The sequence below is a fragment of the Hemitrygon akajei genome, chromosome 6 (genome assembly GCF_048418815.1).
Source record: "Hemitrygon akajei chromosome 6, sHemAka1.3, whole genome shotgun sequence".
Classification (NCBI taxonomy): Eukaryota; Metazoa; Chordata; class Chondrichthyes; order Myliobatiformes; family Dasyatidae; genus Hemitrygon; species Hemitrygon akajei.
In genome coordinates, this window is record NC_133129.1 from 25,338,329 (window position 1) to 25,351,474 (window position 13,146).

Consider the following 13,146-nt stretch of genomic DNA (forward strand, 5'->3'; position numbering starts at 1 on the left):
ACTTAGTACGAGATCCAGTATGGGCTCTCCTCTAGTCAGCTTCTCCATATGATGTGTCCAGAATCCTTCCTGGACACACCTAACAAATGTTTCCCCCATCCAAAACGTATACACTAAGGAGGTGCCAATCAATTATTAGGAAAGATGAAGTCTCCATTGACAACAACTCTGTTATTTTTGCCCCTTTCCAAAACCTGACTACCGTTCCGCTCCTTGTCCCTGTTGGAGGGGGCTGTAGAATACACCCAACAGAGTGATTTCTCCCTTCCGTTTTCTGGATTTCACTCACACTGACTCAGCAGAAGATCTCTATGATGTCCTCTCTGTCTGCAGCTGTGATGCTATCTCTGATTAGCCATGCTACACCCCACCTCTTTTACCTCCTTCCTGTCTCTTCTGAAACATCTAAACCCCAGAACATCCAGCAGCCATTCCTGTCCTTGTGACAGCCACATCTCTGTAATAGTCCCAATGCCATAGCTCTATGTACTGATCCATGCTCTATGTTCATCACCCTTGTTCCTGATACTTCTCACATTAAAACAAATACGTTTTAACCTATCCGGCTGATTACATTCCTATCCGCTGCTTCATCATCTCTCTACACATTGCACCTACCTTTACACCAACTGCTCCATCATCTGACCTGTACTCTACCATTCATTGCAGGACAAAGATGCAGTCAGGAAAAATCTTGCGGACACTACCCACCCAGCAAACTGCCTTTTCCAAATCTCCCTTCCGGAAAGTGCTATAGGGCTATTAAAACCAAAACCTTAAGCCATCTTAAGCATTTCTTCCCCCAAGCATTTAATCTGATCAACCATTCTAGTTAGACCGCCCAACCCCCTCTCTCTGTTACTTCTGTCACTGCAATGCAGTGCTTACATTGTAAGTACATGATGGCATTTAGGTGTTTGGGGTGGTGGGGTGAAGATACATCTCTACCAAAGGAGCTGCAAACTGATCTTTCCCTCCGCTAGTCTGCAGGCCATCCTTGGGCAAGGTGTAGCACCTGCTTAGCCCCTGATCAGGGTCACGTGAAGACATGGGAGCAGCTGGTTCATATCACAAGTCCTGGTTATGTTACCACTGACGTTAGGCAAACAAGCTCTGAAGACTATTGACAATGGCTGGAGGTCACCCATCTTGTAAAGACACTGCCCAGAAAAAGTAAACGGCAAACCACTTCTGTAGAAAAATTTGCCAAGAACAATCATGGTCATGGGGCATGGCACAAAATGATGATTATTTAATCACATTTTATTCCATAGTTGTACTCCTAACTTTGTATAATTATTTATTCTTTATAGTTGTTGAATGTTGTTTCTGGTTACATGTCACACCGAAACATCACAGCAAATCCTTAATACACGTAAATGTATATTGGTGAATATCATTGATCCTTGGTTCCCATCTCCCTGCCAGCCTAGTTTTAAACCTCCCCAACGTATCCAGAAAACCTGCCCTCAAGGCCAGGTCCCTCTCGAGTTCAGATGTAACCCGACGATTCTGCGGGGTTGCAGATGGGGAACTTTGCTAAATGAGAATGCTTGGGCGGTAACTGGACTTTTAACCCTTTCCGTAGAACCTGAAGCGAGTGGCAGAGACGTGGATGGACGAGTATGCGGAGTACATCTACCACCGGCGGCCCGAGTACCGGCACCTCTCCACCGGCGACATCACGGCTCAGAAGGTCCTGCGGAAACACCTCAAGTGCAAGGACTTCAAGTGGTTCATGACAGAAGTGGCCTGGGACCTCCCAAAGTATTATCCACCGGTGGAGCCCCCGTCCGCTGCCTGGGGAGAAGTGAGTAAAAGCAGACAAGTGTGGATGTGTGGAAACAGTTCCGTAGCTTATTTCACACAGGAGCTGAGCGTGGACAGTCAGAGAGCCATAGAATAATGTAGAATTCAGTCTGTCAGAGTTCAGAATCCAATTTATTATCATTCTCTAATGTTTTAGTGTCTATTTATTTATTCATTGTGTGGAATAGACTCTTCCAGCCCTTTGCGCCATGACACCCAGTAACCCCTGATTTAACCCTAGTCTAATCGTGAGACGATTTACAATAACTAATTAACCTACCAATTGGTACATCTTTGGACTGTGGTAGTAAACCAGAGCACTCAGAAGAAACTTAAACGGTCACAGGGAGAAGGTACAAACTCCTTACAGACAGTAGCAGGACCTGAAGCAGGGTCACTGGTACTGCGAAGAATTGTGCTAACCACTTCACTACTCTGCCTCCCTGTGACATGAAATTTGTTGCTTTGCAGCAGCGCTACAGTGTAAAGGCACGAAATCACAATAAATTGCAAAAATAATAAATAGTGCAAAAAAGGGAATAATAAGATAGTAGCTGCTGGCGTGCCTTCTTTGTGATTGTGCCAATGTGCTGGCCCCAGAACGGATCTTGCGGGGTGTTGAAACTCAGGAACTTGAAGCAGCTTGGCCTTTCCAGCACTGGCCTCTCAATGAGGACTGGTGAGCGCAACCCCGACTGTCCTTTCTGAGGTCCGCAATCAATTCCTCGTTGACACTAAGCTGTCACTAAGATACCACTCAAGCAGCTGGTCTGTCTCACTCCCGTACTCCCCCTTGACAGCATCTGTGATTCCATAATGGTGTTACGAGTGAATTTATGGATGGCATTTGACGAGAGCCTAAGCACGTATCCACGAGTGTGGAGAGAGTGGAGCAGTGGGCTAAATGCAGCTGTGCTGATTGTCAGTGAGGTGGAGATGTTATTCCTGGTCTCTCCCAGTGCAGAAGTCAAAGATCCAGTTGCAGGCGGACGCTCAGAGGCACAGGTTTTAAGGCTTGGTGATTAATACTGAGAATACGCTGGTATTGAACACTGCTCCTGGTGTCCTCCAAGGTCGTCCCATTTGCCCACATTTGACCCATATCTCTCTAAACCTCTCCCATCCATACACTGCGTTATTTTTTCTCCGGTCCTGATGAAGGGTCTCGGCCCAAAATGTCGACTGGGTACTCTTTTCCACAGATGCTGCCTGGCCTGCTGAGTTCCTCCAGCATTTTGTGTGTGTTGCTTGGATTTCAAACATCTGCAGGTTTTCTCTTGTTTGTACAGTAACCACGTTCTCTGGCAGCTCATTCCATATGCACATCGCTCTCTGCATGAAGATGGTGCCCATCTGGTCCCTTTTAAATTTTTCACCTCTCTCCTTAACCCATGCACTCTGGTTTTTAGCCCCCTTTGCCTGGCGTTCACCCTATCTGGCCCCTCATGATTTTAAACATCTCGATAAGTTCACCTCTCAGCCTTCTACTCCTTTATCCAGGAGATAAAGTCCTGCCCTGCCAAACCTCTCCCAGTGACTGAAGCCTTCATGTCCTGGCAGCGTTGTGGTAAACCTCTACACTTTTTTTCCAGTTTAATGATATCTTCCCTACAACAGGAGGACCAAAACTGTACAAGATTTGAACAGCAGCAGGTACTCAGAAGCTCCCATTCTGGTTCAGAATCAAGTTTATTGTCACTGATTTATTGAGATGAAATTTGTTGTCTTGCTGCAGCAGTACAGTGCAAAGGCATAAAAATCACTATAAATTACAAAGTAAGCAAATAGTGCATAAAAAGAGGAATGACAAGATAATGTATATGGGTTTCATGAACCATTCAGAAATCCAATGGCGAGGGGGGGGGGAAGAGGAGAAAGTGCGTTCTCAGATTCTTGTACTTCATCTCTGATGGTAGTACCAAGAAGAGGGCACGTTCCTGAAGACCATAAGACATAGGAGTAGAATTAGGCCTTTCAGCCCATTGTGCCTGTTCCACCATTCCATCATGGCTGAATTATTGTCCTTTTCAGCTCTATTCTCCACTCCTCCACTTAATAATCAAGAAGCTGTCACGGCCTCCACAGCCATCTATGGCAATAAATTTCACATATTCGCCACCCTCTGGCTAAAGAAATGAGGTGCGGAACAGGTGGCAGAGAAAGAGTGCCAGGGTGGGGGTTAGCATGGGTGCAGACACACCCAGCCCTGAGACACCAGGCAAGGACGTTTGATTTCAGATAATTGGTTTATTGATCATTACAGAATGTCTCTCTGGTGCTTCCTGCTGAGATCTCATTGGATGGTTGTCAGCATCACTTGGCAACACTTCAAAGAAGAACAGGGGAGCTTTTCCTGTCACCTCAATCAATCTATATCTCCTGTTATTTATATCTGGGCAAGGTATAGTGGGCTACAGACCAAATGCTTGTAAGTGGGACTAACATGGATGTTACTAGATGGTTAATATGGGAAATTTTGGGTGGAAAGACCTGTTCCTGTGCTATTTGACTCTATGACTGCAATCACATTACTGTATGACCGTGCTGTGTACAAAATGAGTGACTCATTTCCTACAACACATCATTCACTTACCTACAGCCCAACGTGCCCATGTCACTCTATATTCCCATCTACATTAGAGTCATGTGGGTGACAGGGTGAAGATTTGTCTCTACAAAGCAGGTGTAAGGCGCTCCTTTCCTCCACTAGCCTTCAGGTCACCCTTCAGCAAGGTGTAGCACTTGCTTAGCCTCCCGATCAAAGTCACATCAAGCCATGGAAGCAGGTGATGGATGATCAGATGAGCAACTGGTGCAGATCACCTGTCCTGATTATATGACCTCTAACGCCAGGCAGATAATCTCTGAAGAGTATTGATAATGGCTGGGGTCACCCCTATTGTAAAGTACTGCCCAAAAGAAGGCAATGGCAAACCACTTCTGTAGAAAAATTTGCCAAGAACAATCATGGTCGTGGAAAGACCGTGATCGCCCATGTCATATAGCACGGCACAAAATGAATGAACACTAAAGTCATAGAGTAACATAGCATTGAAACAGACCCAATTCCTTCATGCCAACCATGGTGCCCACAAAGCTAGTCCCATTTGCCCATGTCCCTCTGGATGCCTCCTATCCATATACTTCTCCAAATTTCCTTAAAGTGTTATTAGAACTGCATCCTTCTGCACCTGGCCTATTTAAGTGTCTGCCTGAATATCTCTTAAACACAGATGTGTAAGATGATAAGAGGCATGAATTGAGTGGACAATCAGAGACTTTCTCCCAAGCTGAAAATGGCTAATATGAGGCGGCATAAGTTTAAGATATTTGGAGGAAAGTATACAGCGGGGGGCGGGGGGGGGGGGGGTGGTGTTGGGGAACAGGTTTTTTACACAGAGAGTGTGTAGATGTGTGGAATGTCCCAATAAATTTGTTAACATCTTCCAGCATCCGTTGAAAGTGGAAAACGTTTTCAACGGATGCTGCCCGACCTGCTGAGTTCATCCAGTTTTTTTGTACGTCTTGATTTGACCACAGCATCTGCAGTGCACTTTGTGTTAACATCCTCCGCCAGTTCCATGATGGGATGACTGCTCAGGTGACCATAGGAGGACAAGAATCAGAGCCCTTCCTTGTACGTACAGGGGTGAGGCAGGGGTGTGTGCTAGCACCAGTGCTCTTTAACATCTCCCTCTTGTGTGTTACCAAGCTTCTCCACAACGAGATTGAGGACAGCAGCGGTGTGGCAGTGGACGTCAGATTAGATGGCAACCGCTTTGACATCAGGAGGCTCCACGCAACTACCAAACTCCTTAGAGAGTGGGTCCTGGAGCTGCAGTATGCAGACGACTATGTGAGAGTGTGCAGCAGGATGGGGCTGACTGTCAATACCATCAAGACAGAAGTGGTTTGCCAATGGAGTACCAGTGTCCCAGCCACCCTACCTGCCTTCACTGTTGGTGATGAAAAGCTGTCAGTAGTGCCATCTTTCAAATATCTGGGGAGCATTCTCTCTGAGGATAGCGGCATTGACAATGACATCCAGAGCCACATTAAACAGGCATCAGCTGCCTTTGGGAGACTTCGGCGTAGAGACTTTCAGAACAAGAGCCTTCGCCCCTCCATAAAGGTCACCGTATACCAAGCGGTCTGTGTCGCCACCCTCCTTTACAGCTGTGAAGCTTGGATAACTTACAGTCATCGCATCAAGTCCTTGGAGTGCTTTCATATAAGCTGCCTCAGCGCATCCTGGGAATTACTTGGTATGAAATACTTGTAAAGGCCAACTGCAGAAGTATTGAGGCCATGATCACCCAGTGTCAGTTTGATAAGGATGCCCCAATGTCGGCTACCCCGCAGGGTGTTACACGGCCAGCTACATCATGGTCGACGCTCAGCTGGAGGGCCGATGAAGCACTATAAGGATCAGATGAAGAATGATTCAAGGAAGTACAAGATCAGACCTGAGGACCTGGATGATGTTGCTGCTGACTGTAACCCTTGGCGACAGCTGTGTAGGGATGGGGTTCGTATTCTGGAGACGGAAAGAACAACCAGAAGACAGCAGAAGAGAGTCAGGAGAAATGCAGCCATGGTTGCCATCACTACCACATATACATGTCCCACCTGCAATAGAGCTTGTGGGTCCAGGATAGGACTGTATAGTCATCAAAGATCTCACCGATAAAGGAGTGAACGTCGTCATTGGATTCCGAAGAAGAAGAAGGAATGTGCTGCCGGGGGTGGTGATAGAGGATGGTAGATAGATAGATAGATAGATAGATACTTTATTCATCCCCATGGGGAAATTCAACTTTTTTTCCAATGTCCCATACACTTGTTGTAGCAAAACTAATTACATACAATACTTAACTCAGTAAAAAATATGATATGCATCTAAATCACTATCTCAAAAAGCATTAATAATAGCTTTTAAAGAGTTCTTAAGTCCTGGCGGTAGAATTGTAAAGCCTAATGGCATTGGGGAGTATTGACCTCTTCATCCTGTCTGAGGAGCATTGCATCGATAGTAACCTGTCGCTGAAACTGCTTCTCTGTCTCTGGATGGTGCTATGTAGAGGATGTTCAGAGTTTTCCATAATTGACCGTAGCCTACTCAGCGCCCTTCGCTCAGCTACCGATGTTAAACTCTCCAGTACTTTGCCCACGACAGAGCCCGCCTTCCTTACCAGCTTATTAAGACATGAGGCGTCCCTCTTCTTAATGCTTCCTCCCCAACACGCCACCACAAAGAAGAGGGCGCTCTCCACAACTGACCTATAGAACATCTTCAGCATCTCACTACAGACATTGAATGACGCCAACCTTCTAAGGAAGTACATTAGGGTACATTATTTGAGACTGTTATATAGGCACATGAATTAAATAAAAATGAGGGGCGATAGGGTGGGGAAGAATTAGATTAATTTTAGAGTAGTTTAAAAGGCAGTTCAATATTGTGGCCTGTACTGTGTGGTACTGTTCTTTGTTCTACAGTAATTGCATCTGACTCTACCACCCCCTCTGGCAGCCCGTTCCAGATATCAACCACATGCTGTGTGTAAAAAAAAAATCCCACTGTCTCCTCTGCCTCTCAGTTTAAACCTCTGCACTCCTGCTTTTTGACAGCACTACCATGGGAAAAAGATTTTGATAATCTGTCTTCTGTTAGCCTCCTACAATCCAGGTAAAACCCAACCTGGCCCCATAACTAGTGACCCCCAATGCAGGCAACTTCCTGGTGAATATCCTCTGCACTCTCTCCAGCACAACCACTTCCCTCCTACGGGCTTACATTCAACCACAAGTCTCTTTTGTTATGTATTATGGCAAATGTTCAACACAGACTCTGTTGCAGGGTTTATGCGCCCGTGGAGACAGCCTGCAGAACAGATTCCGTTTCCAGCAAATTACTGTTTCACTATGATGGTGTTTAACCCCCTTCATTTTGGTCTAGTCTTTTCAAGACTTGACCAAAATCACAGCAACGTTTATGCTCCCCGCTTACCCTCATCCCTGTCCGGGAAAGAGACACTGTAAAGGAGTGGAATTCATTTAACATCTAGTTATTGCTTTCAGCCACAGTGTTGGCATTTAACTTTCAGTCTGAGAGTTTTAATTGGTGGCCCTATTGGCCTAGAGTTTATTGTTTTTCTTTAAATCTCGCAGCAGTTCTCATTGAAGTCAGTGAACTGTTTGCCTGCTTCAGTGTCTCTCTCACTGCACTTGGGCCATATCCAAATGCTGTCGAAAGCAAACTCACCTATGGAAAAACATTTAGCTCTGAGTTTAAGGAATATCCACTGGTAACTGGTTGTTGGTTTATTATTGTCACCTGAACCGAGATACAGAGTAAAACCTTGTCTTGCATGCCAACCACACAGATCATTTCAAAACATCAATTCATTGAGGTAGTATAAGGGAAAAGCAATAACAGAATGTGACAGTCCTGAAGAAGGGTATCGGCCCGAAGCTGTCTTCCATAGATGCTGCCTGACCTGCTGAGCTCCTCCACCATCTTGTGCATGCTACAACGGAACGTGGGATATATTTTTATGATCACAGTGCACGTAGATAATGGTGTGAAAGGGTCATAAAGAGGCAAATTGAGAGATCAAGAGTTCACCTTTGTCGTTCAATATGTCCATTCAAGAGCGGAACAACAGTGAGACAGTAGCTTCCCTTGAGCCTGGCTGAACATGCTTACGAGCTTTTCTATGGACTGCTGATGGAAGAGGGGAAAAGGGAGAATATTCGCTATGGGGGGGGGGGGGGTCCTTGATTAAGTTGGCTGCTTTCTCAAGGTAGTGGGAAATGTAAGCAAGAGTCAGTGGAGGGGAGGCTGGTTTACCTGTGTTGTAGCACAGTGCAGAATACCAGTAACTAGTTTTATTCAGCAAGGTTGAACAAATGCCAATGAATTAAACAATTTGTCTAGTTTGGTTCAGGATGGAGGAATTGCTGCCCACAATCTGCTTCAAATAGGTACCTTAGAAGAGTTTACATCCACCAGAGGGACTCGCAACAGCCCCTTATTGACTTGACAGCTTCGATTTAACATCCAATCCTTTGAATCATTGCTGGGGCTCACGGACTCCCTGAGTGAGAGGCGAGAGACCTGCTAGTGAATTAAGGCTGACAGTGATAACTGTGAATCAAATCACAGGAGGTCAGTGGAAACTCTCTGGTGGTTTGAAGTTTATTTATCTCAGGAAGAACATTGATATTAGTAAGCCTTGAAATAAGACCAGGTCTCCAGTAAGATAGTCCGCCAGTCAATGATTTGATAACTAGAGACCAAATTAGGTTTCCGCTGCGCTCTTAAAATAGGAACAAAAGTTGGCAGCTCTTTTCAAGGTGACAGGGGCCTGCAGCAGCTGAGAATGAACCTTGTTTTCCGACTACAGTTCTGTCGAATTACATCCTCTAGAGCATATATGTCAAACTCAAGGCCCACGGGCCAAATCCGGCCCGCGGTGGAATTATCTTTGGCCCGCGAGATAATATCTAATTACTATTAAAGCTGGCCCCAGTAATGGAAGCGCCTTTGGCATATGATATGGCTAATGCTGAGTTTATTCAGGTACCAGGTTTTCAGGGTTTTTAGTGTTTATTCGGCAGTCTTCTTCATAAGAAACGGAATTTGTAAAGTGAAACACTTTGTGGTTATAGCAGAGACTGAGACACATGAGAGCAGGCTGAAAAAACGGAGGCAACGAAAGCTGCATTCGCACGCGTCCGACTGATCCGGCCCGCATGAAGCTGCATTTTGCTCAATCCGGCCCGTGACCTAAAATGAGTTTGACACCCCTGCTCTAGAGCTTCATACCTCCTCTCCCTCCAACTCTGGGCAATCAACATCAATACGTTCCAGTATCAACCACTTGCTGGGTAAATATTACCTCACAACCTCTTCTGCCTCGCAGCTTAATCTTCTGGATCATGCTCTGTTTTAAGGACAGCTTCTTCCCCTCCGCCACCAGATTTCTGACTGGTCCATGAACCCAGGAGCTGCGTTGTTATTCGTTTTTTGCACAATATATTTATTTTGTAACTTATAGAGTCATAGAAGAGTTCAGCACAGAAGCAGGCCCTTTGGCCCATCTAGTCCATGCGGAACCATTTAAGCTGCCCACTCCCACTGTTTTAATAACTTTTGTCCTGCCTTGTACTGCTTCTACAAAACAAGGAATTTCATGATGTACAGTACGTCACTGATAATAAACCTAATTCTGATTCTGATAATGAAGTACAAACATCTACAGTCTGAGTCCTTCCTCTTATCAAATTCCAGGGTCTGATAAATCATAGGCTGACCCTTGTTAGCTTTTATGTGATCCTCCTGGCATTTTCCAATCCACCTCACCTGAGGAACCTCTTTGCTTCCCCCCACCCCTTCTCCCTTTCTCCATTTGCCATTCTGGTTCCCCTCTTGCTCCTTTTCTTCTCACCTGCCCACTATCTCCATTTGGTATCCTTTACCTTTCCCTTTCTCCCATAATAGGCCACTATTCTCTCCTATCAATCTTCCTTCATCTATAGGCCTCTTCACTCGTCAGCTCTCAGCTTCTTGCTTCATCCTCCCTCCCCTACACACCCCTGCTTCCTCCTCAGCTAGTTTCACCTATCATCTGTCAGCTTGGATCCCTGCCTCGCCCCAACACCTTATTCCGGGTCCTGTCCCCTTCCTTTCTAGTCCTGATGAAGGGTCTTGACCCAAAATGTCAACTTTTTATTCCTCACCATTGTTGCTGCCTGACTTGCTGAGTTCCTCCAGCATTTGGTGTGTGTAGCTCCTTCATTTCAAATTTCAAGGTTCAAAGAAAATTTCCACATCCTTTAGCTGGCCTGCCCAATACTTTGGAATGCTGCCTAACCTGATCTTTCAATCAAAATTCTTTTGAATTCCCACACCCAGTTGTAACTGTGCCCTGCCAAAGATTTTTGAAGCCACTTGTATGACTCTTAAATTAAAACAACATACACAAGATACTGGAAAACACTCAGCAAGTCAGGTAGCATCTGTGATGAGAGAACCACAGAGAGGATAAGGACCATTCTTCAGATTCTTGCGGTCTCTTCAATACCATCTCACACACACCACTCACTGATCCACACTCCTCTTACCAACTCCTTTACCCTAAGCAGGAGATTCTGCTCTTCAGTCAGATGAATAGCTGTCACTCGAACCCATGCCCTCTTGTTTTTGACTGGATAAAATGACTGTGGCCACTCACCCTATCTCTGCCCCTCAAGGTTTTATAAACCTCTAGTCTCCTACGGTCCAGGGGAAAAGAAATAGCCCCAGCTTATCCTGTGTCTCTCCTTATAACTCAAGCCTTCCAGTCCTGGTAACAACCATAAAGAAACGGAGAGCTTTGAGACCTTCCTGGTGGGGGATGGAGGTATATAGGGACTGGACGTCCATGGTGAATGTGTCTCTGCTGCCAACTTACTCCAGTTGGTTTCAGGGTTCATTTTCAAGAGCCTTATTTTCACCATGGATATCCAGTCCCTATATACCTCCATCCCTCACTAGGAAGGTCTCAAAGCTGTCCGCTTCTTTTTGGATTTCAGACCTAACCAGTTCCCCTCTACCACCACTCTCCTCTGTCTAACGGAATTAGTCCTTACTCTTAATAATTTCTCCTTTGGCTCCTCCAACTTCCTTCAAACTAAAGGTATAGCCATGGGCACCTGTATGGGTCCCAGCTTTGCCAGCCTTTTTGTTGGCTTTGTGGAACAGTCCATGTTCCAAGCCTATACGGGTATCCGTCCCCGACTTTTCCTTCGCTACATCGATGACTGCATTGGCGCTGCCTCCTGCACGCATGCTGAGCTCGTCGACTTCATTAACTTTGCCTCCAACTTTTACCCTGCCCTTACCTGGTCCATTTCCAACACCTCCCTCCCCTTTTTTGATCTTTCTGTCTCTATCTCTGGAGACAGCTTGTGTACTGATAACTACTATAAGCCTACAGACTCTCACAGCTACCTGGACTATTCCTCTTCCCACCCTGTCTCTTGCAAAAATGCTATTCCCTTCTCACAATTCCTCCATCTCCGCCGCACCTGCTCTCAGGATGAGGCTTTTCATTCCAGGATGAAGGAGATGTCTTCCTTTTTTAAACAAAGGGGCTTCCTTCCTCCACCATCAACTCTGCTCTCAAACACATCTCTCCCATTTCACGCACATCTGCCCTCACCCCATCCATCCGCCACCCCACTCCGGATAGGGTTCCCCTTGTCCTCACCTACCACCCCACCAGTCTCCCTTCCAACATATAATTCTCCGTAACTTCCGCCACCTCCAATGGGATCCCACCACCAAGCACATCTTTCCCTCCCCCCTCTTTCTGCTCTCCGCAGGGATCGCTCCTTCCTTATCCATTCGTCCCCCCCATCCCTTCCAACGGATCTCCCTCCCAGCACTTATCCTTGTAAGCAGAACAAGTGCTACACCTGCCCTTACACTTCCTCCCTCACCACCATTCAGGGCCCCAGACAGTCCTTCCAGGTGAGGCGACACTTCACCTGTGAGTCGGCTGGTGTGGTATACTGTGTCCGGTGCTCCCTGTACAGCATTTTATGTATTGGTGAGACCCGATGCAGACTGGGAGACCGTTTTGCTGAACACCTACGCTCTGTCCTCCAGAGAAAGCAGGATCTCCCAGTGGCCACGCGTTTTAATTCCATGTCCCATTCCCATCCTGATATGTCTATCCATGGCCTCCTCTACTGTCAAGATGAAGCCACACTCAGGTTGGAGGAACAACACCTTATATTCCGGCTGGGTAGCCTCCAACCTGATAGCATGAACATTGATTTTTCTAACTTCCATTAATGTCCCTCCTCTCCTTCTTACCCCATCCCTTATTTTTTTTTATCTATTTTGTTTTCTCTTTCTGTTCCTCTCACAATCACTCCTTGCCTGCTCTCCATCTTCCTCTGGTGCTCCCCTCCCACTTTCTTTCTTCCAAGGCCTCCCATCCCATGACCCGCCCCCTGCTCCAGCCTCGTATCCCTTTTGCCAATCGACTTTCCAGCTCTTAGCTTCATCCCTCCCCCTCCGGTCTTCTCCTATCATTTCAGATCTCCCCCTCCCCCTCCCACTTTCAAATCTCTTACTTTCTCTTCTTTCAGTTAGTCCTAACGAAGGGTCTCGACCCGAAACATCAACGGTACTTCTTCCTATAGATGCTGCCTGGCCTGCTGCGTTCCACCAGCGTTTTGTGTATGTTGTTTCAATGTTTATGCTAAGTTTGGACAGTAGGGGTACAGAGGGCATTGGTCCCAGTGCAGGTCGATGAGAGTAGGCAGTTGAAATGATTTCAG

General features: G+C 46.2%; 1 protein-coding gene across 5 annotated transcripts in view; it reads left to right on the forward strand.

Annotated features, from left to right (window-relative positions):
• galntl6 (polypeptide N-acetylgalactosaminyltransferase like 6) overlaps positions 1-13,146 on the forward strand; it is a 1,226,984-nt gene that overhangs the window by 1,114,744 nt on the left and 99,094 nt on the right. For all 5 annotated transcript variants that reach the window (XM_073047999.1, XM_073047997.1, XM_073047996.1 and 2 more), the window contains exon 10: positions 1,589-1,810. In XM_073047999.1, the coding sequence (XP_072904100.1) occupies positions 1,589-1,810 (222 nt within the window). The remainder of the gene's footprint in view (positions 1-1,588; positions 1,811-13,146) is intronic.